At 40.3% G+C, this 24127-nt stretch overlaps 1 protein-coding gene across 1 annotated transcript in view; it reads right to left on the bottom strand.

The window, feature by feature from the left end:
* Positions 1-24127, bottom strand: part of LOC138742115 (cell adhesion molecule DSCAML1-like) — a 69045-nt gene that overhangs the window by 23327 nt on the left and 21591 nt on the right. The window contains exons 4-7 of the mRNA XM_069896300.1: positions 23224-23352; positions 19137-19304; positions 14288-14358; positions 1904-2144 (exon numbers count right to left, since the gene is read on the bottom strand). Of these exons, the coding sequence (XP_069752401.1) occupies positions 1904-2144; positions 14288-14358; positions 19137-19304; positions 23224-23352 (609 nt within the window). The remainder of the gene's footprint in view (positions 1-1903; positions 2145-14287; positions 14359-19136; positions 19305-23223; positions 23353-24127) is intronic.

Consider the following 24127-nt stretch of genomic DNA (forward strand, 5'->3'; position numbering starts at 1 on the left):
ACTGCAAAGAGGCAGGTCAAACCCAGCTGTTGCATTATCCCAACGTTTTTACAATCTTTCTTGACACGTCACTGCAACTCATCTCCCAAAAATCCCCTGGAAGAGTGCTGCTAGCCTTCCGAACTAACAGAAGGCTGTAAATCCTATAGTAACTACCGTCCAAGATCGAGGTTATGTGGCCCTCTATAGTCAAGTTGTTGACTGTGGGTAAGGCTTGCATTACATGTGCAGTGGATGGCTGACCTCCAGGCCACCACTGCCTCATTCACTGAACATGTAAGAGCGTGAGTCTTGCATAAAAATGATGGCCACACAGGAGACTGCAGTTGGTGGAATCTAAAGCAACAAACTCTACTGGAGTAACTCAACAAGTCAAGCAGCATCAGTTGGAGATAAAGAATGGTCGATGTTTTGGATCGAAACCCTTCATAATGTATTGATGAAAGGTTTTGACCTGAAACTTCGACTATTCTTTTTCGCTCACTGATGCTGCTCAACCCACTGAGTGTTCAGTTGAGTATTTGTTGATCCTCTACAAACTTTTCCCCACTGTCAACACCTCGACTGATAGGAGGGTTTCACTCTAAAAAATGTGAACCACTTTTTATATCTCAGAAGTTACCATTCGATGAAGGTGAAATTCACTGTCAACCTTCAATACACAGCCTTTAATGAACAAAGCGAATGGCCAATTGGATTGCAATGCTCTGACATTTCCATAATTTATTTCAACATAGGAGACTATTTTGACAAGATCTTAATGGGGGTAAAGAGCCTGTGTGAATCTGAGACCTGAGTAGCCGACGAAAACCTACGTGAGAACTCCATGCTGACAGCATTGTGAGTCAGGATTGAACCGGGTGATTGGAGCTGAGAGATACAACACTACCAATGGCTCCCTGCCCTCTTCTCAGCTCTGAGACCTGGACTGCTTCACGCAGGTACCTCCAGTGGCTGGAAAAATACACCAATGTTGTTCTCAACAAAATCCCCTTAATTCTCAACCATTGTTAGTGTCCTCTCCCAGGCCAATCTGCAGCCATCGGAATGAAGCAGATCACATGTTGTACACCCAACAACAGACTCCAAAGGCAGACAGCTTCTCAACAGAAAGATAATATCGAGCCAACAAAGGGAATGGTTCAAAGATGTTTACTGATTTTCCCTGCAGCGATGTTACATTCACACCACCTCTTGGACTCGCTTGCTAAAAGAGGAGAAGGAGCTCTTGGGATGGTAATGAGAACTTTAAGACCATGCATCAAGAGAACCCATAAATAGCACCACCTCATGTGACTGATGTCAAAATGTAAGTGAACAAAGAGAAGCTGGAGGGACTCAGTGGTCCAGGCATCCATGGACTTTTGGCGAGAAACATGCAAGAGAAACGGCCAGACGTTTGGGGTTGGTGACTTTGTTCACTCAAAATTCCAGCATCTACAGATTTTGTGTTTATCATAAGTCCCAAAATCCATTCTTAGAGACATGGAGGGATAAAGTATAGAAACAGGCCCTTCTGCCCATTGATCTATACCAATTATCAACCACTCATTGACACAAATGCACCATTCAATCCATGTTTTATTCTGTAGACATCTCAACAACTAACCCCTGACGACATCATTCACCTACACACTTGGGATAATTTAAAGCAACCAGTTAATCTACCAAATTCTCTGCATCTTTGGGATGTGGGAGGAACCCAGAGCATCTGGGTGAAACTCAGTGGTAACAAGGAGAACATGCAAACTCCACACAGAGAGCACCTGAGGCCAGGATTGAACCACGGCCTCTCTTGTAGTAAGGCAGCAGCTTTATCAGCCACCAGTGTTTGGCATTTTTCGATGAACACAAGAAGTTATATCATTGGCATTTTATTGGATCTACCCAGAATGCATCTTACCATCCTCGAGTGTTGTCGCGTTGATTTCAGAGGAACTTGGACCAGTGCCAGCTCGGTTGAATGCCTGCACAACCACTCCATACTGAGCAAACTTCTTCAGGTTGTCCAACGTGTACACCTCGCTGTCTCCTGTGGCCTTCATCTCTACAATACTGTACTGTCCGTTGCTGCCAGGGCCATTTTCCCGGTACCCGATCTGGTAACCCCGAATCACCCCATTTTGAAGTTCCTTCCTGGGTGCCTGGAGATCAAAAACACAAAGCTCTTGGTTGTGCATGTTGGGGGGAGATTGTGATTTGCGCTTCGCTCAGTGGTCAGTCAGCACAGGCTGCTTGCTCTCAAGTGGGCCCAACCATGGGGGATCTCCCTCCCCCTTTCCCACCCAAATAATTCCAACAAACCTTTGGAATTTTCCACTCAAGCATACTGTATACACTGGTGTATAAAACGACTTGTATATAAGATGACTCCTGAATTTCCACCTAAAATGTAGTCTTTGAGCTACACTCGCTGTATAAGTCTTCCCCAAGTCAGGCACTTACCACTGACCAGTGGAATGATGCTGCGAGGCACATTTAATATACTAATTCACAATATTTTAAAGGAAAATTACCCAGTAAAAGTTTAAATTTTATATGCATATTTTAAAATAAACTACTATCGGCTCCTTTAACAGGCCGTTTAAAGCCTGTATAGAGTCAATGGCAGTCGGACTGGGTGGATGGATCCCTTGGGGGAGCCCTGAGACTTCACTGTTAAAGTTCGGATTTTATATTTGGTGTGGAGGAGGACTGAGTCTTCGCTGTAAAGTTTCAGATTTTATACTTATCATAAGACAACCCCTGGTTTTGGGGTGATATTCTTAACGTTAGAATCGTCTTATACGCCAGCATATACAGTATGTTCTAAGTATGCTCAAAACAGAGTTTGGTTGATTCTTAGAAATTAGGTGCATCCAGGTTAGTGGTGGACACTGGTACAGAGGTAAAATATCTTATTGAATGGTGGAGTAGTCTCAAGCAATCAAATGGTCTATTTCTGCTTCCAGTTCAAGCCCTTTGGCCCACAATTTTATGCTGACCTATGTAAACATACTTCACAGCAATTTAAGCCTTCCTTATTTCACATCCATAACCCGTTTTTTTCCTTATATCTATGTACCTTTGAGTCTTTTAAATGTCCCTGTTGTACCAGCGTCCTCCACCATCACATATTTTCTTCAATGTCCCACAGTTTATACCACTCACTGATGCCAGGGAAAATTTAGAGCAGCCACATAACCTTGTGGGCAGCATGTCTTTGGGATGTGACAGGGAAACGGAGCACCCACAGGGAGAACGTGCAAACTCTGTACAGACAGCACCCGAGCTCAGAGGCAGACCGTGTGTCTGGAACTGTGAACCAGCAAGGTGGCAGCTCAATCAATGTTCATGATGGAAATTCACTAGGTAAACTTGTCACATTGCACTTACACTTGCTGGCCACCACGGATTAGGCTGACGCATTCCTGGCCAAGAGGGATCTGCGTGAAGCTTGTTTGAGTACTTTTTCAAAGTAAGTAAAAACGGAAATTTATTTTATTTCTTTAAAATTAACTCACAGCAGATTCTATGTAAACAGTTTCCGAACTGAGGTGCATCTTGAATGATTCATAACCTAAGAAGGAAGCAATATGTCCTCTGCTGTATGCCTATTGAAATTCCATTAATAATATTTATTTTAATAACAGTCACTGCAAAATCAGTTGACGCTTGCGAGCGGGTTCGCAATCCAAATGGAGAGGGGAGATGTGGTTGCCCGGCAAGGGACAAGGGACAACTCAGAGAGGGTGGGGGGGGGACATTTGGGATTAAGGGAATTTTAGATGTGGGAATAGTGGAAATACTTTATGTTTTAGAAGTGTTGTCTTACAGTGCGTTCAATAAAAGAAAACAGAAATGGATAAAGGGGGAAAGACGGCGATGAGGAAACGGAAATGAGAGGTAAACAAAGTATGAAATGGCCATGTTGAACTATATGAGTATAAATATTAATGGAATACATAACCAAATCAAAAGAAAGAGGCTATTAAATTTACTGAAGAAAGAAAAAATTGATATAGCATTCGTGCAGGAAACACATCTAACTGAAATGGAACACAAGAAATTATAGAGGGATTGGATAGGGCACGTAACGACAGCATCATATAATTCAAAAGTCAGAGGAGTAGCTATATTAATCAATAAAAATGTACCAATCAAAATAGAGGAGGAAATAATAGATCCAGCAGGGAGGTATGTAATGATAAAATGTCAGATATATTCAGAATTTTGGAATTTGCTCAATATATATGCACCTAATGAAGAGGATCAAAATTTATACAAGATATCTTTTTGAAGATTGCAGATATGCAGGGGAATATACTGATAGGAGGGGACTTTAACCTTAATTTGGACTCAAAGATGTGCAAAACTGGACAAAAGACTAGCAGAAAGAACAGAGTAACCAAATTTATGGTTAAATCGATGCAGGAAATGCAACTTTTGGATATATGGAGGAGACAACACCCAAAGGAAAAGGAATATTCATATTATTCGAGTAGACACAAAACATACTCAAGGATAGACCTGTTCATGTTGTCAGCCCACATCCAAGGGAGAGTTAGAAAACCGGAATATAAAGCGAGATTGTTATCGGATCACTCACCCCTGTTATTAGCAATAGAACTGGAAGACATCCCACCGAGAACGTATAGATGGAGATTAAACTCCATGTTACTTAAAAGACAGGATTTTAGAGAATTCATTGAGCGACAAATTAAAATGTACTTTGAAATAAATATGGAATCAGTGAAAGATAAATTTATACTATGGGATGCAATGAAAGCGTTTATCAGAGGGCAGATAATAAGTTATGTAACTAAGATGAAGAAGGACTACAATTGGGAAATAGAACAGCTGGAAATGGAAATAGCAAGTACAGAAAAAGAATTAGCAACAAGGGAAGATATAACAAAAAGAAGAGAATTAGCGGACAAAAAAAAATACGAAACACTACAAACGTATAAGGTGGAGAAGAACATAATGAAGATAAAGCAGAAGTATTATGAGCTAGGAGAAAAAACGCACAAAATACAAACTTGGCAGCTTAAAACAGAACAAACCAAAAGAATGGTATTGGCATCAAGGAAAAAGGACAAACAAATTACATATAACCCAATGGAGATCAATGAAAACTTCAAGGAATTCTACGAGCAATTATATCGAACTGAGAACTAAGGGAAAGAAGACAAAATAGATGAGTTTCTAGCTAAAATTGAACTACTGAAATTGCAAGAAGAGGAGCAAAACAAATTAATAAAATCATTTGAAATAGAGGAAATACAGGATATATTAAAAAAACTACCGAACAATAAAACGCCAGGAGAGGACGGACTCCCAATAGAATTCTATAAAACATTTAAAGACTTACTAATTCCTCCTCTCCCGGAAGTAAAGAACCAGATTGAAGAAACACAAAACATACCAGATTCATGCAAAACAGCAATAATTACAGTAATACCAAAGACGGGGAAATATCCACTAACACCAGCATCGTATAGACCAATATCTTGACTCAACACAGATTATAAGATAATAGCTAAACTATCAGCAAACAGATTGACCGACTGTGTACCAAAAATAGTAAAACTAGATCAAACTGGATTTATTAAGAAAAGACGAACAATGGACGATATCTGTAAGTTCCTTAACTTAATCCATGCAGTACAAGGAGGTGGCCTTAGATGCAGATAAAGCCTTTGACAGAGTAGAATGGAATTATTTATTCAAAGTACTACAGAGGTTCAACCTACCAGAGAAATATATTAATTGGATTAAAGCATTATATAAGGGACCATTGGAGAAGGTGACAGTAAATGGATATATATCAAACCAATTTAAATTAAGCAGGTCAACTAGGCAGGGATGACCACTAACTCCCTCATTGTTCGTGTTAGCTATAGAACCATTGGCAGAACTGATAAGAACAGAAAATAAAATAAGAGGGATAAAAATAAGAGAAAGAATATAAAATCAGTCTATTTGTAGATGACATCATAGTACACTTAACAGAACCAGAATTATCAATAAAAGAATTACATAAGAAATTGAAGGAATATGGATAAGTATCGGGGTACAAGATCAACGTAAATAAAAGTGAAGCGATGCCAATGAATAATGCGGATTTCACAAAGTTTAAGAAAGAATCACCATTTAAATGGCAAACACAAGCAATCTGAGACTGAGGTATTCAACTAGATAATCTAGGCCATCTATATAAATTAAATTATCAGCCATTAATGAAGAAATTACAAGATGACTTAGAACATTGGAAATATTTACCATTGGAAATATTTAATTGCATTAAAATGAATATCTTCCCAAGGATACAATACCGATTCCAATTGTTACCAATTCACCTAATAGAGAAATTCTTCAATGAGCTAAAGAAAATAATAAGGAAATTCTTATGGAAAGGGGAGAAACCGAGGATACCGCTAGATAAATTAACAGAATTGTACAAATAAGGTGGCTTACAGCTACCAAACTTTAAGAATTATTATAGAGCAGCACAATTAAGATACCTATCAGATTTTTATCATACAAGGGAAAAACCAGATTGGACCAGATTACAGCTAGATAAAATAGGGGAGAAGCTACCTGAACATATACTATATAAGTGGGATGAAAAACTGTTGCAACATGGGAATTCAACAGTATTGCACCATCTGCTCAACATTTGGAAGAAGATTCACGTAGAAAGGAAAAAAACAAATGATCAACTACCAAAATTAATATTGATGCAAAATCAACTAATCTCCTTCACAATAGATAACCTTTCCTTTAGAGAATGGGAGAAAAAAGGGATCAAAAGAATAGAAAATTGTTTTTTGGGAAATAAATTATTATCTTTTGAACAAATGAAGTGCAAATATGGTATAACTCATGGTACAATGTTTGCATACCACCAACTGAAAACGTACTTGAAGGACAAATTGGGAAGCAGGCTGAGGTTACCAGAAGGAAGCAATTTTGAATATGTGATTACAGACACAATGATAATGAAAAGATTTATAACAAACATGTACATCAAACTGCAAGAGAAAGAGAACGAGGAAACAAGCTGTAAACCCAAACAAAAGTGGGAACAAGATCTAAACATAAAGATAAAGAATGAAAAATGGGAAAAGCTATGCTCCAGAACTATGAGAAATACAATAAACACGAGGTGACGCATGATGCAATATAATTGGTTACACAGGCTATACACCACGCCCCAAAAGTTAAATAAATGGGACCGAACAGTATCAGATAGATGTTTTCGCTGTAAGAAGGAAACGGGAACAACAGTACATGCAATTTGGGCATGTGAGAAAGTGGAAAAGTTTTGGGAAGATCGAAATTAGGTATTAAATAAAATCACAAAAAGCAACATACCAAAAAATCCAGAGATCTTTCTTTAAGTAATATAAGAAGTAAAGAATTTGGACTCGATTTGGATGGAGCACAAAAAAGATTTATTATGATAGCCTTAGCTGTAGCAAAAAAATGTATTATGTCAACCTGGAAATTAGAAGATAGCCTGAGAATACAGCAATGGTACATAGAAATGAATAAATGTATTTCACTGGAAAAAATAATATATAATTTAAGAAATAACATCACAGTATTCGAACAAATTTGGGAACCGTACATGAAACACAACAGAGAAGTCCTACCGTGGACCTCCACCACCTAAAATAACAGAATGAGAAGAAGATGAAATGAACTGACCCAGTGTGTAAAAGTAGATTACACAATTTTCTTGTTTATTTTCATTGTGTGATGACATAGTTTAATGTGTTTAATGTATCATATATGCTGAACGTTGAGTGTGTGGGGAGGGGGGGGTGAAGGAGGGAGGGAAGGGAGGGGGAAAAAGGGAGAAAATGACACTGTGAAAATTGAAGAGGGAAATGTTTGTGTGTATTTTGGTCAGTATGGTTCATAGTGTGAAAAATTTTTAAAAATTAAAAAAAATATTTATTTTAGCTTTACTTTAAATTAACTTAATATTATTCATCAGGCATTCTTTAGTAGGTACTGTTCTCCATCGATTTTCCCCAATAAAATCTAACTTAAACATGCTTTGAGTTAATTACTCAATTTTACGCATATTTTTATTTGCCTCATTCCTTCTTGGTAATCTCAAAAGATAATTTTCATTATCATTTTTTCGTCAACTCCTTGACTTTTTTTCCTTTCACTGGTTCGTTCCGCAACTTCTCTCAAAGTCCATGGCCTTCTATCAAAATATCTGAAGGTCAGCATGGGGCCAACTCTCTTCAGTCACGAAGGTTTTGGCTTTGATCTCCACTTTGTGCTGGGCTTCAAGAGTGCATCAGTACTTGATGGGGCAGCTCATTCGCTCAGCTATGTGCCAACTGCTTCTCCCATTGGGAAAGAGATACAGGAGGATCAGAGCCAGCACCACCAGGCTGAGGAACAGCTTCTTCCCACAAGAATGACCAAAAGAGATGCTCACATTAACCATCAGTGACTCTCATATTTACAAAACAATATTTATTTATTTAGAGTATTTGCATATATGAATATTTGTCCTGCATATGTATTATTTGTCAGTATGTATATTGTGTTGTCTGCATGTTTTGCACTGAGGAATGGAGAACGCTGTTTCGTCAGGTTGCATTTGTGTAACCAGATGGCAATAAACTTGACTTGACTTCAACTAAGACTTGAAGAGTGAAGCCTCACCTCTGACTGAATCAAAAAATTGATCCACATTTCATACTCTCAATAGACACTGAGGGCATTGAAAGTTGGTAATTTGCCTCATTACGGCAACGATAGCCACTTCTGACCCTGCCAAACAAAAGGCCCTTTTTAGGTTAATCCCATTTCCCAACCCTTGATCTGCAGTCTTGAGATCCTAGACCTTTAGTTTCTCATCTGTTGTGTGTAAATCGCATAATGATTTCTGGCACCGTTGTTTATCAGGCAGGGCCGGTACCCACCACTCTTTGAGCAAACAAACTTTCTTTAACTCCTCCTTTATCTTCTATCCATTCGCTTCAACCGATGTCCATTAGTTATTGATTCCTCTGATCATGGAGATATTTCCTTCCTGTTACCCTGCATCTCATTTAACTCTCTTAAAGAAAATAACCCAGCCAAGCTCACAGCTAATGTTTTCCACTTTTGGAAAAGCACATAGAAAGATCTTGAGGAATAGATGCAGGAGTAGCCCACACTAACCAAGAATTTACTCAAAGAATTCCCTTGATCTCACGGTCCTGTACTGAACATCCGCAGTTAAGCAAGAAAATCTGCAGATGCTGGGATCAAGTGCAGAACATAAATGTGCTGGAGAAACTCAGCAGGTCATGCAGCATTTATAGGATGTAAAAGCTTACCAAAGTTTTGGGCCCGAGCCCTTCACTGGGTACGTGAACATGTACTTCCTTTTTCCTGACGAGATCCTCAATATCCCTCATTAACCAGAAATCCCTAATCCTGCCATCTTGGCCCTTCACTTTAACAAGAGCACATTGGCCCTGAAATTTCCCTCCCTAACTTTTAAAAGCCTCCCAAATGCCAGATGTCCCTTCATCTGCAAACATTCTCTCCCATTCAACCATTACAAGATCCTGCCTAATGACATTAAAATTAGCCATCCCCCAGTTTAGGACTTTAACTTCTGGGCCAGTCCTATCTTTTCCCACAACTATTTAAAAATTAATAGAATTATGGTCACGGGTCCCAACATTCTCCCCCACTGGCACTTCAGCTACTTGGTCTGCCTCATTTCCCAACAGGATATTCAATGTTGCTCTCTCTCTTGAAGGAACATCTGCATACAGGCAAACCTTGCTTTACACAATTAATTCATCCCAATTTTTTCTCACGTAGGCAAATTCGCATTAAGCGATTAATATAATCAATCGGAATAATTACAATGAATCCCTAACCTTCCAGATCATCCATCAAGACAAAAAATGTTTTAAAAGCAACTTTTAGTTGCATGTAATGCCGAAACTGTTAAGGTTAATAAAAATAATTCTGATATTTTTCATTTACTTCATAATTACATCATAACTAAACAATTTCTTAGATAAATATTTTTCCAAATTTCACTGCACAGGTTTTGATTTTTTTTTCATTATAAAATTTCCTATAGCTAGCGATGGCTTTTTCTAAATTGCTGCAGACGTCCATGCTTCTTTCCATGTTAGGCTTGACATTTCGATAAAAATCCTTGGCTTCCACAAGTTCAAATCATTTTTGAAAAATTTCTGGGAATTTTGCAGCAGCATTTTTATCAGCGCTGGCAGCTTCCCCTGGAATTCTTACGTTGTGTAATCCCGTTCAATGTTTAAAGTGGCCAAACCAACATAAATTTGCAGCAAAAGTTTCCATATCCCCTTGAAATTTATTTTCTTTAAACATTGAAAAGATTTTTTAAAGCTTTGGTTTGAATGTTTTTTGTACAAAGTGCTGTTCACTTTTGGTTACAATCCTCAATCCAAAGATAAAGTAGCCGTTCCATTTCAATCATTAATGGACATCTGTTTCAAGTAATTTGCGCTTAGAGCAACTTTACCTTGTTCTTTATATTTGTACTTCTTACTTAAAATTGTACATATCGCTGACTTATTGTAGCCCAGATAGTGTCCGATTCTCACATTGCTGGCTCCATCTTCATGTCTTAATAACTTCAAGTTTTTCTTCTAAAGTAATTGCTTTCCTTTTGCTTTTAATATCACGGCCAGATTCTTTTCAACATTTTAAAATCCATATTTAATAGGGGCCACACACTGAGTCTGACTATCACTGGCACACATTTTACTTAGGGCCATTCACACAATCTACTTGCAGCTCAATTTTTCCAGAAACTTCCAGAAAGATCTCGTAGTAATGGAATAATTACATAAAACAGGAAGTGGTTGGAGTTTTCCAAATCACAGTAACTGAATTTAGCATTGTTTGAAGTAGCGTACAGCAGGGTTTGCCTACATTCCTTCAGAAAACTTTCGTGGACTCACTGAACAAATTCTGCCCCATCCAAGCACTTAGCACAAGGCCAGTCCCAGTCATGTTCAAGGTACGGAGCAAAGGCAACATAATTTTACTCGTGTAAGGTTCATTCAGGAGTTTCATAATGACATGAAAGAAACTGTCCTTGAATCTGGTGGTGGGTGATCTCACAGATGTATTTATTTTTGTCATCACGAGGAGATGAAGAGAGTGTGGTGGGGTGGGATAAGTCTTTTTAATACGTTGCTGCTGTTATAGGACAGAGGTTGGTATAGATGGAGTTGCTGGAGGGGGGGGGGTGAGTATCTGTGATGGTCTAAGCCACATATATTAGGAAAGTGGAAACCACCTATTATTGCTACCCTTGCTCTCTCCCCCAGGTTATTACTTGCATCCTGTAATGTTTTGATCAGAACTCGTCATGGACTAACTAGATACTGTTTTACCCATTCTTGACTCCTGTTGCTCAATCACTTCTCAGCTGATGCTTCAGCAACTAAAATGTGGGAAGAGAATCAGAGTTAATGTTCCAGGTCTGAGGCTCGTCATCTGAGTTTTGATAAACGGTCATGGACCTGAAACATTCACATTCTAAGGGATGCTGCCTGACCAGCTGAGTGCTTCCAACTGCTTTTGTTTTCATCTACTATTCCCAGAATATTCCTTCATTTTAATTTTAATGTTTACATTTTTAAAAATATTTACAGCACGGTAGAAGCCAATTCTGGCCAATTAAATCTGTGCTGCCCAATTAAACCCAAATTAACCTACAAGCCTGTACATTTTGAAGGATAGGAGGAAACCTGGAGGGAACCCATGCAGACACGAGGAGAATGTACAAACTCCTTACAGACAGCACCGGATTCGAATTCAGGTCGCTGGCACTGTAATAGCATTGCATTAACCACTATGCTTTCAGTGTTGTTGGCTTTATCAAATGCATAACCATATAACCATATAACCACTTACCGCACAGAACAGGCCAGTTCGGCCCTACTAGTCCATGCCGTAGCAAATCCCCACCCTCCTAGTCCCATTGACCAGCACCCAGTCCATACCCCTCTAGTCCCCTCCTATCCATGTAATGATCCAGTCTTTCCTTAAATGTAACCAATGATCCCGCCTCGACCACGTCTGCCGGAAGCTCATTCCACATCCCCACCACCCTCTGCATAAAGAAATTTCCCCTCATGTTCCCCTTATAATTTCCCCCTTCAATCTTAAACCATGTCCTCTAGTTTGAATCTCCCCCTTTCTTAATTGAAAAAGCCTATCCACATTTACTCTGTCTGTCCCTTTTAAAATCTTAAACACCTCTATCAAGTCCCCTCTCAATCTTCTACACTCCAGAGAAAAAAGCCCCAGTCTGCACAACCTTTCCCTCTAACTCAGACCCTGAAATCCTGTCAACATTCTCGTGAACCTTCTCTGCACCCTCTCTATTTTGTTTATATCTTTCCTATAATTTGGTGACAAAACTGTACACAGTACTCCAAATTTGGCCTCATCAATGCCTTGTACAATTTCATTATAACCTCCCTACTCTTGAATTCAATACTCCGATTTATGAAGGCCAACATTCCAAATGCCTTCTTCACCACATCATCTACCTGAGTATCAGCCTTGAGGGTACTATTTACCATAACTCCTAAATCCCTTTGTTGCTCTGCACTCCTCAGTTGTCTACCGTTCAATGTATATGACCTATTTAAATTTGCCTTTCCAAAATGTAGCACCTCACATTTATCTGTATTAAATTCCATCAGCCATTTCTCAGCCCACACCTCCAGCCTTCCTAAATCACCTTTTAATCTACGGTAATCTACCTCAATGTCCATAACACCACCAATCTTTGTGTCATCCGCAAACTTGCTTATCCAATTCTCCACCCCTACATCCAGATTGTTAATATATATAACAAATAACAGTGGACCCAGGACCGAACCCTGAGGAACTCCACTAGTCACCGGCCTCCAATTGGACAAACAATTTTCTACCACTACTCTCTGACACCTCCCATCCAACCACTGCTGAATCCATTTCACTACCTCTTTATTTATACCTAATGCCTCCACCTTTTTTCCTAACTTCCTGTGGGGAACTTTGTCAAAAGCTTTACTAGAGTCCAAATAGACAACATCCACAGCTTTCCCTTCATCAACCTTTTTTGTAACCCCCTCGAAGAACTCAATCAGGTTTGTCAAGCATGATCTACCCCTGACAAAATCATGCTGTTACTCCCTATCAATCCCTGTACCTCCAAAAATTTGTAAATAGCATCCCTCAGAACACTTTCCATCAACTTGCCCACCACAGACGTCAGACTTACAGGCCTATAATTCCCAGGTTTGCATTTGGACCCTTTCTTAAACAGAGGAACCACATGCGCCACCCTCCAATCCTTTGGCACCACCCCCGTGGCCAGTGACATCCTAAATATCTCTGTTAATGGCCCCACTAACTGTCCACTAGCCTCCCTGAGTGTCCTAGGGAATATTTTGTCCGGACTGGGAAGATGCTTCAAAGAATACCAGTCCTTGAAATTGCATGCAAATTCCATTCAAGATTAAATTAAATGTAAATTTAAATTTACTGATAGAAGTTGGTAACAGGCCCTTTCAGCCCATGGGCCTGCGCTGCCCAAATATACCAATTAACCGACAAACACTGTGTGATTTTAGAGGGTGGGAGGAAACCGGAGCACCCAGAAGAAAACTACGCTGGTCACGGGGAGAATGTAAAAACTCCTTAAAGACTGCACTGGATTCAGAACCGGGCTGCTCATGCTATAATAGGGTTGCGCAAACCGCTACACTAACTGTGCCACTCAGAATGATGAGTAGTGGGAGCTTGCTGTGCAGAAATCGGCTGCCATTCTGCGCAGAAACAATCTCACTTTATAGAATTTTCTGAAAGGGATGAAAGAGGTGTGGTGGAATTGCAAGTCTGTCATTCTTTCACAGGATCACATCCACTGAGAAAGTGAAGGAGATTGAATGGGAACAAAATCAACATGCAACAGGCCAGTTTTAAAATGAGGGTAACCCTAATGAACTCCTTCTGATGCTTTCCCAGCTTGACAGAATTTGAAATGACCACTGAGAGTGAACATAGGCTTGTCTCTGATTTTTCACTGACCCTCACCATATGCCAGCTGACGTGTCTTGAACTCTGTTTCAGGGAAGACACAGAATCATGCCAGAGGAAAAAGAAAAGTCTAGGAAATCAAGGAAGGATTATTCCAATGACTGATGTTACATGCATAGATGTAATATTCCGAAATGAACAGAAAACTTGCACTCCCAATACCAACAATAGAAGAAGAAATTACCTTCCAGGTCACTCTGATGCTCTGAGATGTGACAGGTTCCAATATGACATCCATGGGTGGGCCATCTGGAGCTGAAAAAGAAGAAACGAGGATCTAATGATAAAAAAGTGGATGGGACATTTCAATAGGGTCCCTTGACCCCTCTTCTATCATCACAAAATCTACTAGATTTTCCAAGGTGGATTTTTACAAGTCTTGAAGTCTTACTGGAAAATTACAAGAGAGTAAAACACGAAAGTCTGCAGATGCCATGACTGAAGTAAAAACACATTGCTGGAGAAACTCAGCAGGTCAAACTGTCCTTTATATAGCAAAGATAAAATATATATAATCAATGTTTCAGGCCGTCATCAAGGCATGAGCAAATTGCAGGTGGGCACCTGAATAAAATGGGTGGGTGGGAGGGAGGAGTATAGGCCCACAGGGAGGAGGTATTAGGTGGATAATGGAGGGAGAGCACAACAGCAAACAGGGGAGAGGAGAAGGCACTGTGAATGGAGAGATAAGGGGTGGTGAACTGGAGGAAAGAAAACAGAGGAATGGGGAAGAGGGGGAGAATGAAGAGTGGTCCAGTAGAAACCGGAGAAAATTGCAAGTTGTCTATTAAATACAGTAGCTGTCCACACATGGCCCCACCAGCTTCCTCATGCGAATGGAAAAGAACATAACACTTTGTAGACATGCTGCCTTGGACAGCGCTCACTCTTCGTCCAGTACCCACAAAACCAAGTATTCTGTTTTCTACCTCAACCTTGTATATAGTAATGCATGTCCTTTGATTTTTAATCTTAAACATAGATCCTGTGTACCAGCCTCCCAAGTATCTCATGGGTTCATTTTCAAATATTTTGGCTATGGCCTCCCAGGTCTCTGCTCAAAGTTTATGGGTCCCTTCCCTGTGAAGCAGGGAAAAATTAAAAAAGAAATTAAAAAATATTTATGTTACTCGAGGTGAAAAGAAAACAAGGTTTTTCCTTAAATGTGCCCCCATTTGAGAATGGCTGGTTTAGAGGAAGCATGCTGTATTGATAAATTACAATACAATGGTATTGAATGGAATGCACAATGAATTTAAAGACATACTGATTATATGGTAATTCCTATATATATTTTTATGAATATATAATATTTTTGATAAAAGACAATTTAGGATTCAGAAATGGTGAGAAATCAGAAATCACAGCTGGAGACGATACACCTCACACTGAGAACACTGGATGCTATATTCCATTATTACATATTTGATTTAAAGAAAAACTTCATTTGAATGGGTCAGGGAAAGGGGAAAACATCCGTCAGTGTGGTGGTACACCACCATCCTACTGCAGGGGGAAACACCTGTACCTGCAGGAGTGTACCGCCGGCCTACTACAGGGGGCAACCTCTGTACCTGCAAACGTGTAAGGGGACAGGACAACACCTGGCCGGCTGTCAATCAGTCAGCCTGAAGGGATCAAGCCCCACCCAGTCGGGTGTCAATCACCCTCCGGGATATAAGCCTGCGCCCGCCTCCCGAAGTTCACTCAAGAGTTACTATAGCTACAGCCAGCCTGGCTCTGTGGAATTCTTTGTGGATTAAAGCCTGTTGTACGGTCTTTACCTTGTGTGTGTCTGATTCTGGCTAACAGCGCCCCACAGTCAGTGACACCTTTCTTTTAAAAATAGGATGAAACTCGGCCTGCATGCTTCCCATGGAGGGCACATAAATGAAGAATCTCCTATAAAGAGCCACTGACATCCACAGAACCATTCCAAACAAAGTCAGCATGTTTGAGGGAGTAGAAAGGGGAGAGATAACAAAACTGAGGGAGTGATTTAAAAGTAGGCACATTACATCATTAAACATGCTGAAAACGTTTTGCTTTAATTTTATTGGAGTTTTATCCAAAGACAATTAGGATGCTTAAACTTTGTGGAATAAAGGGCACGTTGTGTGCTTTTTCACAACTTGGACTCTGCCATTTGCCCAAGAGATCCAATTAACAGAGAACTATATTTTTAATGAAGGGGACATTATAGGCTATTTACAGTTTAGCACTTGCTGTCTTTGAGTGCTCACTGGAGGCAATCCTGTACCAAAACAACAAAGGTTCCCAGAGCAGCCAAACTGCTGCCAATCAACAGCTGTGCCAGAGAGAAAAAAAACAATTGATGAAACCTCTCGTGACCAGAAATGCAGAAACAAAAGAATTAAGACTCCAGAAGGCCACTTGTGGCAATATATTGCACAAGGATAAATATGGATTGATTAATTTTGTTATCACTCTCTTATCTCTTGGGATGTGTGCTGCTTTGCCAATTAACAGTCCAGTGGCAATATTCCCAATTAACAACCACCTTTGCAGCTTCGCCATAGAAACCAGCTCCCCTGGTTGTCCTCCTGCCTTGGAGTCAGATGGTTCTGGATTCAGTAAATTGAGCACAGAGGTCTGGGTTAACAATCGGGGTGGACTGTGTGAGTACAGGTACTGCGTTGTCAGAGATGTCATCTTCCAGATAACACATTTAACTTAAAGCCTTGTCTGGCTTTTACTGGCTTCCGACCCCTTCTACACTACTTCACAGAACAGGGAAATTGTCCTCAGTGACCCAACCAATAATAATCCATTCATCAGCATTACTGAAAATAGATTGCCTGCTCGTTATCCTGTGGATGCTGGTCAGAACCTATTGCACACAGTGGATATCGTTATTAAGGCAAAAGATATGACCAGTGATGCTCTGTTCTGAGCATTGATCTTCCCAAGCCACCAAATGGAATAAAAACACAGAAGTCCTGGGGGAACTCGGAAGGTCTCGCAGAGTCCATGGGAGGTAAAGATATATTATCAACGTTTTTGGCCTGAACTCTTCAAAGAATGCGTAAAAAGCGGGCAGGCACCTGAATTAAAAGGCTGGCGAGTGGGGAGGGAATAATGGGCAGGGGGAGGAGTACAGACAAACAGTCAAAAGGTGTTAATTGGATATGGATGAAACACAGGAGAGGGGAAAGATGAGAATTGACTGGGGAAGCTGAGGGTTGCTTGGGGCTCTATGGAAGCAGAGCTGGCTGAAAGGTGACAGGTGGAAAAGGGAAGAGGGAGGGGGAGAGAGAGAGAGAGAGAGAGAGAGAGAGAGAGAGAGATCAATAGAAAAGGAGACATGGGAAAGATGGGGGGGGGGGGCTAACAGAAATTGGAGAACTCGATGTTAACGCCATCTAGTTGGAGGGTGGCCAAATGGAATATGAGCTGTTGTTCCTCCGATTTGTAGGTGGTCTCAGTCTAGCAGTGCATGGATAGACATGCTGGCAAGGGAATTGAAATGTGTAGCCTCTGGGAGATCCCCACTATTGGGGCGGAGAGAACCGAGGCATACAATGAAGTGATCTCCCTGTCTGCGCCATTTCTCCGATATAGGGGACACCACAACGAGAGCACCAGATGCAGTAGATGGCCATTGCAGATTCACAAATGAAGTGTTGCTTTACTTGGAAGGGCTATTTGGGGCACTGAACGGTGGTGAGTTATGAGCACAGGGGTAGATGCCAAGGGGCGATTGGTGGGAATGGAGGAATGGACAAGGAATTACAGAGGGGAGGACTACAAAGGTATAGTTTTGGAGTAATTTATTGCTTTAAGTTAACACCGTGGTGCTACTCAGAGAAAATGATAATTTTCAAGAGCATTATTCCTTCTGCAACAGGGTTCAGCATGGAGAAGAATTATATTTCAAATATTGCCTCTGACTTCATTGACTCATGAGGTACAGAAGGAGCCCAGTTAGCAAGGTGATAATTCTGTGGAAGAGCTCCCTGATTAATCTGGCTCCCTTTAACTTTCCTCTGACCTGCAGGCATTTTTGATGTTTTATCCGATTCCCATTGATCCCAGAGCACACTAACTCACCGCAATCTTTTCCCTTATATTGTCCTGCTTCATTTTAGGGTCTTAGTCATACTGCACAGAATCAGCCTCTGTCCATGTACCATTGAGAATGACCTACACTGATATCATTTTCCAGTTTACCATATCTTTTGTAATTTAAGTTCCCATCTAGATATTTCTTAAATGTTGAGGGAGGCTCAGCCTTAACTATTTCCTCAGGCAATGAGATCCAGTTTTCAACTGCATTCCCGGTGAAAAAGGTTCTTCCTTCGATCCTCCCCAAATCTCCTTACTGCAAACCTTTGGCCCCTGGTTTTATATATCCCTGCTATGGGGCAAAGTTTATTTTTTCTCTATTTCCCACATAATTTTGCAATTATCTGCTAATGAAGCCAAATTCTCCTTAAAATCATTGAACAAATTTGCCCTTAATTTCTGCTCATTGAGTACAGACTTCCACTCTCTCCCCAGCTAATGGATTTCCTTTGTTATCTATCCTAAGCTAAGTGCCCAGATTTGAATAATGAACCAACACCTTATCGGGGCTACAAGAGTCACACCACCAGGTTCAGAAACAGCTGCTACCCCCTCCACCATTGGACTCCTCAACAATAAACTAAATCAAGGATTCATTTGAGGACAATTACATTTGCACTTTCATTATTTTTCTCCTCTGTATTGCATGGTCAGTTTGTTTACATTTCTTTATCTGTTTACATGTGTACGTTATGTACAGTTTTTTTGCATTACCAATAAGTGGTAATTCTGCCTCACCTGCAGGAAAAAGATTCTTAAGGTTGTACGTGATGTCATGCTTATACTCTGTCAATCAATCTGAAATCTATTAGATAATGACTGAGTATAACTTCCCTGTTTAACACAACCACAATCTCTATCAAACTGAAGGCTTTCAGACAACTTCCAGGCTGGACAACATAGCAACAGGGATGGATGCTTTTCCCACCACCAGTCCGACTTGGTACCTGCTTCCTCTGTGCTGACAGTTAGTTCTTTGCTTGATTCGCTTCTGCCGATCTTGTTGAAAGAGTAGATTCTTATACTGTAGACAGAAGCTGGGTGCAGATCCACGATGTTGGCCTGGTTAATGGTTGGGTTGATATTCCGAGTACTTTGCTTCAAGTCCCATGGATCTGATGGGAAGAAAAGAAGCAATGGTCTTTTCAATAGAACTCGAGATCAGAAAGTTGAATCAAGTAAAGAGGAAAAATCACCCAGACGAGAACCTGCTGGTGATATCTTTGATGCAAATATATGTTTAATGTTAAAGTTTGCATTCTAATGTCCCAACCTTGCTTTACCACTTTACAACAGTGATTGTCCTTCAAGTATATTTAATTGGCTGAAAACAATTTGAGATGACCAGATGTGATCCAGATACTGTACAAGTATTTCCTTTAAAACAAATATTATTCTATATGCCTGAAAGTGCAATGAACAGGAACTTTCTTTGTTCCCAGTCTGCTTTAACCATTCCCAATTTAAAGATACTTTAATCAAATCAGATAATCCAATCATTCAAGCAAAAAATTTCCCCTTTGCCATTTTATTAATTTTACTCATTTCAAATAATTCAATCTTTGTTTAAGAGAATAGTGAGATCAAGTTAAATGGTTAGCTTTTAAGGTTTGCACACTTCACAGCATAATATCTTTAATCACATCAATGAAATATGACCTGGGGTCAGAGAGACTTCCTCTAATCACTCCCAATAATTCATACAGACAGCTTCTTCTTTCCACTGGCATCCCAGTTAATTGGCCATGCAGTGTCCTGGGATAGGAAGCCGTTTGTGCTGTTTCCATTGAGCCACCTTTAACCGGGACACTGACTGCTTTTCCTCTGAACATACACATCCCCAAGGATTAGAAAGTCTACCTTTGAATGGAATGGAATGGATGAAGTTTGTTCTTTTTCCCTGGCATCAGCTGACACTGGGGATATGTGTAGGGGTAGAGGCCCTCAATCCCTGGCATGATTTGATGCCGACATGCTGATTGTTTTGCTTTTCCACTGGACCCTTAATTGGTTAATTCCCCGTTAATTCTTGGGACAAGGTGCCAATGGAAAAGGGGCTACTAACTGGACCAGCAGTCTTTGGATTACAGCAATGATCCAAAGACATGTGTTTGACTTCCACTGCAGATACTGAATTTAAATTCAAGTTCATAAATAAATTTGGAATAAAACATTGGCGATGATGAAATAGCAGGTTGTGGTTAAAAAAAAACATTTCTTCTATAGTTATCACTCAGTGATTATCTGGCCTCCTTCCTCTGTCTGGCCTACATGTATTCCTGACCCTTCAATGTGGTCACCTTCTGGGATGGCCTGGCAAGTTTAGGAGGCAATAATTAATTGCCGGCTTTGCTAGTAACATCCTCTCCTCTTGAATGAGGAAAAATAACAAATAATAATTTTAGTGAAACATGGAAGTCTGCAGATGTGATTGTAGTAAAATCACAAAATTGCTAGAGGAACTCTGTCGACCCTGCAGGTATATAACCAACATTTCAGGCCTGAGCCCTTCTTCAAGGTAATGATTTTACTAGGTTTCCATCTGGCGCACTCTATTCTCTGATCTTGAGGTAGTAAGGTGATATCCCCCAAAACAGGTGACTTTCTAGCTTTTGGGGTACAGCCTTTCACCTGCTTTGCATCCCCTTCTTCAACTTGCTTAATGATCCATTTCTATGAAGGTAACATTGGCATAACTCCTGCCCAAGGAAAGTTAGGTGCCCAAATCTCCCAACTGTGCTGTGATGGTCTTTAATGGGAAGAAAATATTTAAAAATAATAGTTTAGAGATAAACCACAGTAACAGGCCCTTCCAAACCACAAGCTTGTGGCACCCAATTACACCCATGTACCCAACTGACCTACGAACTTGCACGTCTATAGAACCTGGGAGGCAAATGGAAGCATCAAGAGGAAACCCATACCATCATCAGGCAGCAGCAGATTCAAGCCCAGGATGCTGGTGCTGTAATAGTGTGGCATTAATAGTTACACTAACTGTGCTTCAGTAACTTCTGGAGTTTAGTTTAGAGTGAGGTGGTTGGTGTAAGGGGGAGGGGCTTGCCATTACAGACATAAATTGATACCAGTGATCAGCAGTGCTCATGTAAGTAATTAATACCAGCAAACAAATATAATGTATATATTCTAAAGATGTGGAAAAGTACAGTTTCTACATTCCATTCTGCATTGGGTACAACAGACTTAGTCCAAAGCATCATCATTGAAAGTTAGGGGATATGGCCTTAAGATTTGGGGAATAGATTTAAGACAGAGGTGAACTCTTCCCTGAGAGTTAGTGAATCTGAGGAATTCTCTGCTCAAGGAAGCCTATTTAAGACACAGATAGATTGATTTTTGAAGAATGGGGGAATTAAGGTGTGATAGTACAGATCTATATAGTGTATATAGTTACAGTATCTAGACTGTGCTTACAGCGATTGGCTGAGAGCTAAGCCACGCCTACTGTCTGGACCTTAAAGGGTTGTGTCCCTAGCCAGGTCAGATCATTCCGGACTGGTCGGCCACCTGTGAAGAGCTCCTGTCTTTTGCTAATAAAAGCCTTGGTTTGGATCAACAAGTCTTTGGTTCTTTCGACAAGCTCTACATAAGGGTAATGGGGAACAGATGGGTAACTGGAGCTGAGTGCACGGCCAGATCAGCCATGATCTCACTGAATGGTGGAGCAGATTCGACAGGCCAAATGACCTCCTCTTGCTTCTATGAATGACTTGAGCTAACATGAAAACCTGTGACTCATCAATTAACATCTTTAGAAAACAACGATAATTATTGCTTAAATCCAACAGATGGTGTTTATAGGCAATGGCAATCTCTGGTCAAATACCGCCCTTACATTAATTTATTTCTACCAATTAACATGATAAAAAATATACTACATATATGCATGGATTGGCTCAAAAAAACTTTGTCTGATTAGAATTGATTGTACAGAAGCATGATGAATGAAATGCTCAACAATCTTATCAAACTCTGATAGAATACATTGCGTATAATTAATATTTGCAGCTCATACAATTTAATTTACAAAATTTAATCACATTTAATCTCTCCTGGTATGGCAGCAACAGGATTTAGATTTCAAGCAATGAACTTAAATTTTCAATTAGATGCTTTGAATAAATGCTGCAGACCTTTAATTATGTCTTGGGAGCTGTGTAGAGATTGGATTTTAAACACCATAGAAAGGTGGTGTTGAAATGTGCTGTTTTCAAGGGAGTAATGACCAATGTACTTTATTGTATGTACATTTTTTAATGTTTGACCAGAAGAGAATGAAGCCTGATGGCACATTGTGAAACATCTGAACAAGACAATGATTTGCATAAATGTAGAATCTTTAATATAATTGCACGGGGGCCAAATTTTTCAGGTTGGAACAGAAAACTCTAGGTTGAACTTGTTATTGGAGTGGAGCTTCTGGTATTACATTGGTCACTCATGTAAAATTATAGGTCCATACCAAGACCCCAAAAATTAAATGGAAGGGTTTGGCCTCTCCACATTAGTCAAAGGAGTCCATAATACAATGACTGCTGACATAGAGTTCAGAGTTCCCATCTTCCAGCTGGTGGGAGTTTCCCTTTCGTTTCAGTGACTGGCTCCATTCCACCTTCTCTTCGCAGCCAATGTCCTCTGCAAACACCCTCATCCCTGTTGCCACACTCTGCTCCACCATCTCCCATCCTCACACAAATCTAAAGCTACACAGTCACATAGACCAACCAGGAACCCACTGGAATTATCAGAGAGAAGAATAGCGAGTTCTGTAGCAGATGGCACAGGACTCTGTAATCATTCCTGTGCTGTAGACAGTCCAGCTGACAGAGGTGATTCAGGGCTGGAAGCTCACCTAGGAGTTAAATAAGATGCTTAGTCTGGTTCACACAGTGGGTAACTTGGTAACTGGAATAACTTGAAAAGGAATGGGGCTAACCTGCTCCTTGGAAGTCATTAATAGAAAGGGAAAGTGGATGCCAGTGCAGTGAGACCAGAGACCAATGGTGAGCTCACCTGACTTGTTCTTGTATTCAATGTCAAAGCCGAGGATAAGACTGTTCCCGTCAAATCTCTGAGTCCAGCGGAGATTCATACTACGGGCCTTCACTTCTCTGATCTCTAGCTCAGGAGCATCAGGTGGCTCTGTGGAGAAGTGGTGGTGGTTGGGGTGGGGTGGGGGGGCGGGTGGGTGCAGAAATGTACATGAATTAATAAACTGTTTGTTGCCCATTTTTCTTGCCATCTCTAAACACACACACACACACACACACACACACACACAGTAAATATTGTTCCTTGTAATGATGCAATTCAATTGATCAGAATTCATGCAAATTTTAAGCAACATGCAAGTTAATCAGCATTGAATTCTTGTTAACTTTAATCAAATATAAAGAAGTGCATGTAACTAATGCGTGTACAACACAATTTTATTAGCTTTGCAAAGCGGGTGCTCTGTTACATGAGAAGACCTGTTATAAACTACAAGAGGGTCTTTCTGCAAGAAAGCCCATACACAGATGGACACAGGCCTTTTCATACAGTTTAGCTTCTCATTCTACAACCTGTTCGCCACTATTCACATGACCTGCTATCTGCAGACTTCAGCTAAACATCTAGCATGAGTTTCGAGAACAGCATGGCCTTGGTTCTCACGTCTTTCAGCTAAGCCATGAAAAGAAAACAATTTCTTTAACAGACTACTTTTTTCCTATTAAAATATTATTTTTAAGCTTTTTCTTGCTGCTGAAATTTATAGAAAGGAAACAAATAAAGCAAATCTATACAATCTATGCTATTTTTTTAAATGCAGCTCAGTCCACGACCGGTCCACAGCTTATCACCTGCAGAGATAATCTATGGGCAATCCCTGCGGAGGTCTTGGGGTGCACAGTCCAGGAAAATCACACCATGTGAT

The sequence above is a fragment of the Narcine bancroftii genome, chromosome 8, assembly GCF_036971445.1.
Source record: "Narcine bancroftii isolate sNarBan1 chromosome 8, sNarBan1.hap1, whole genome shotgun sequence".
NCBI classification, from domain to species: Eukaryota; Metazoa; Chordata; class Chondrichthyes; order Torpediniformes; family Narcinidae; genus Narcine; species Narcine bancroftii.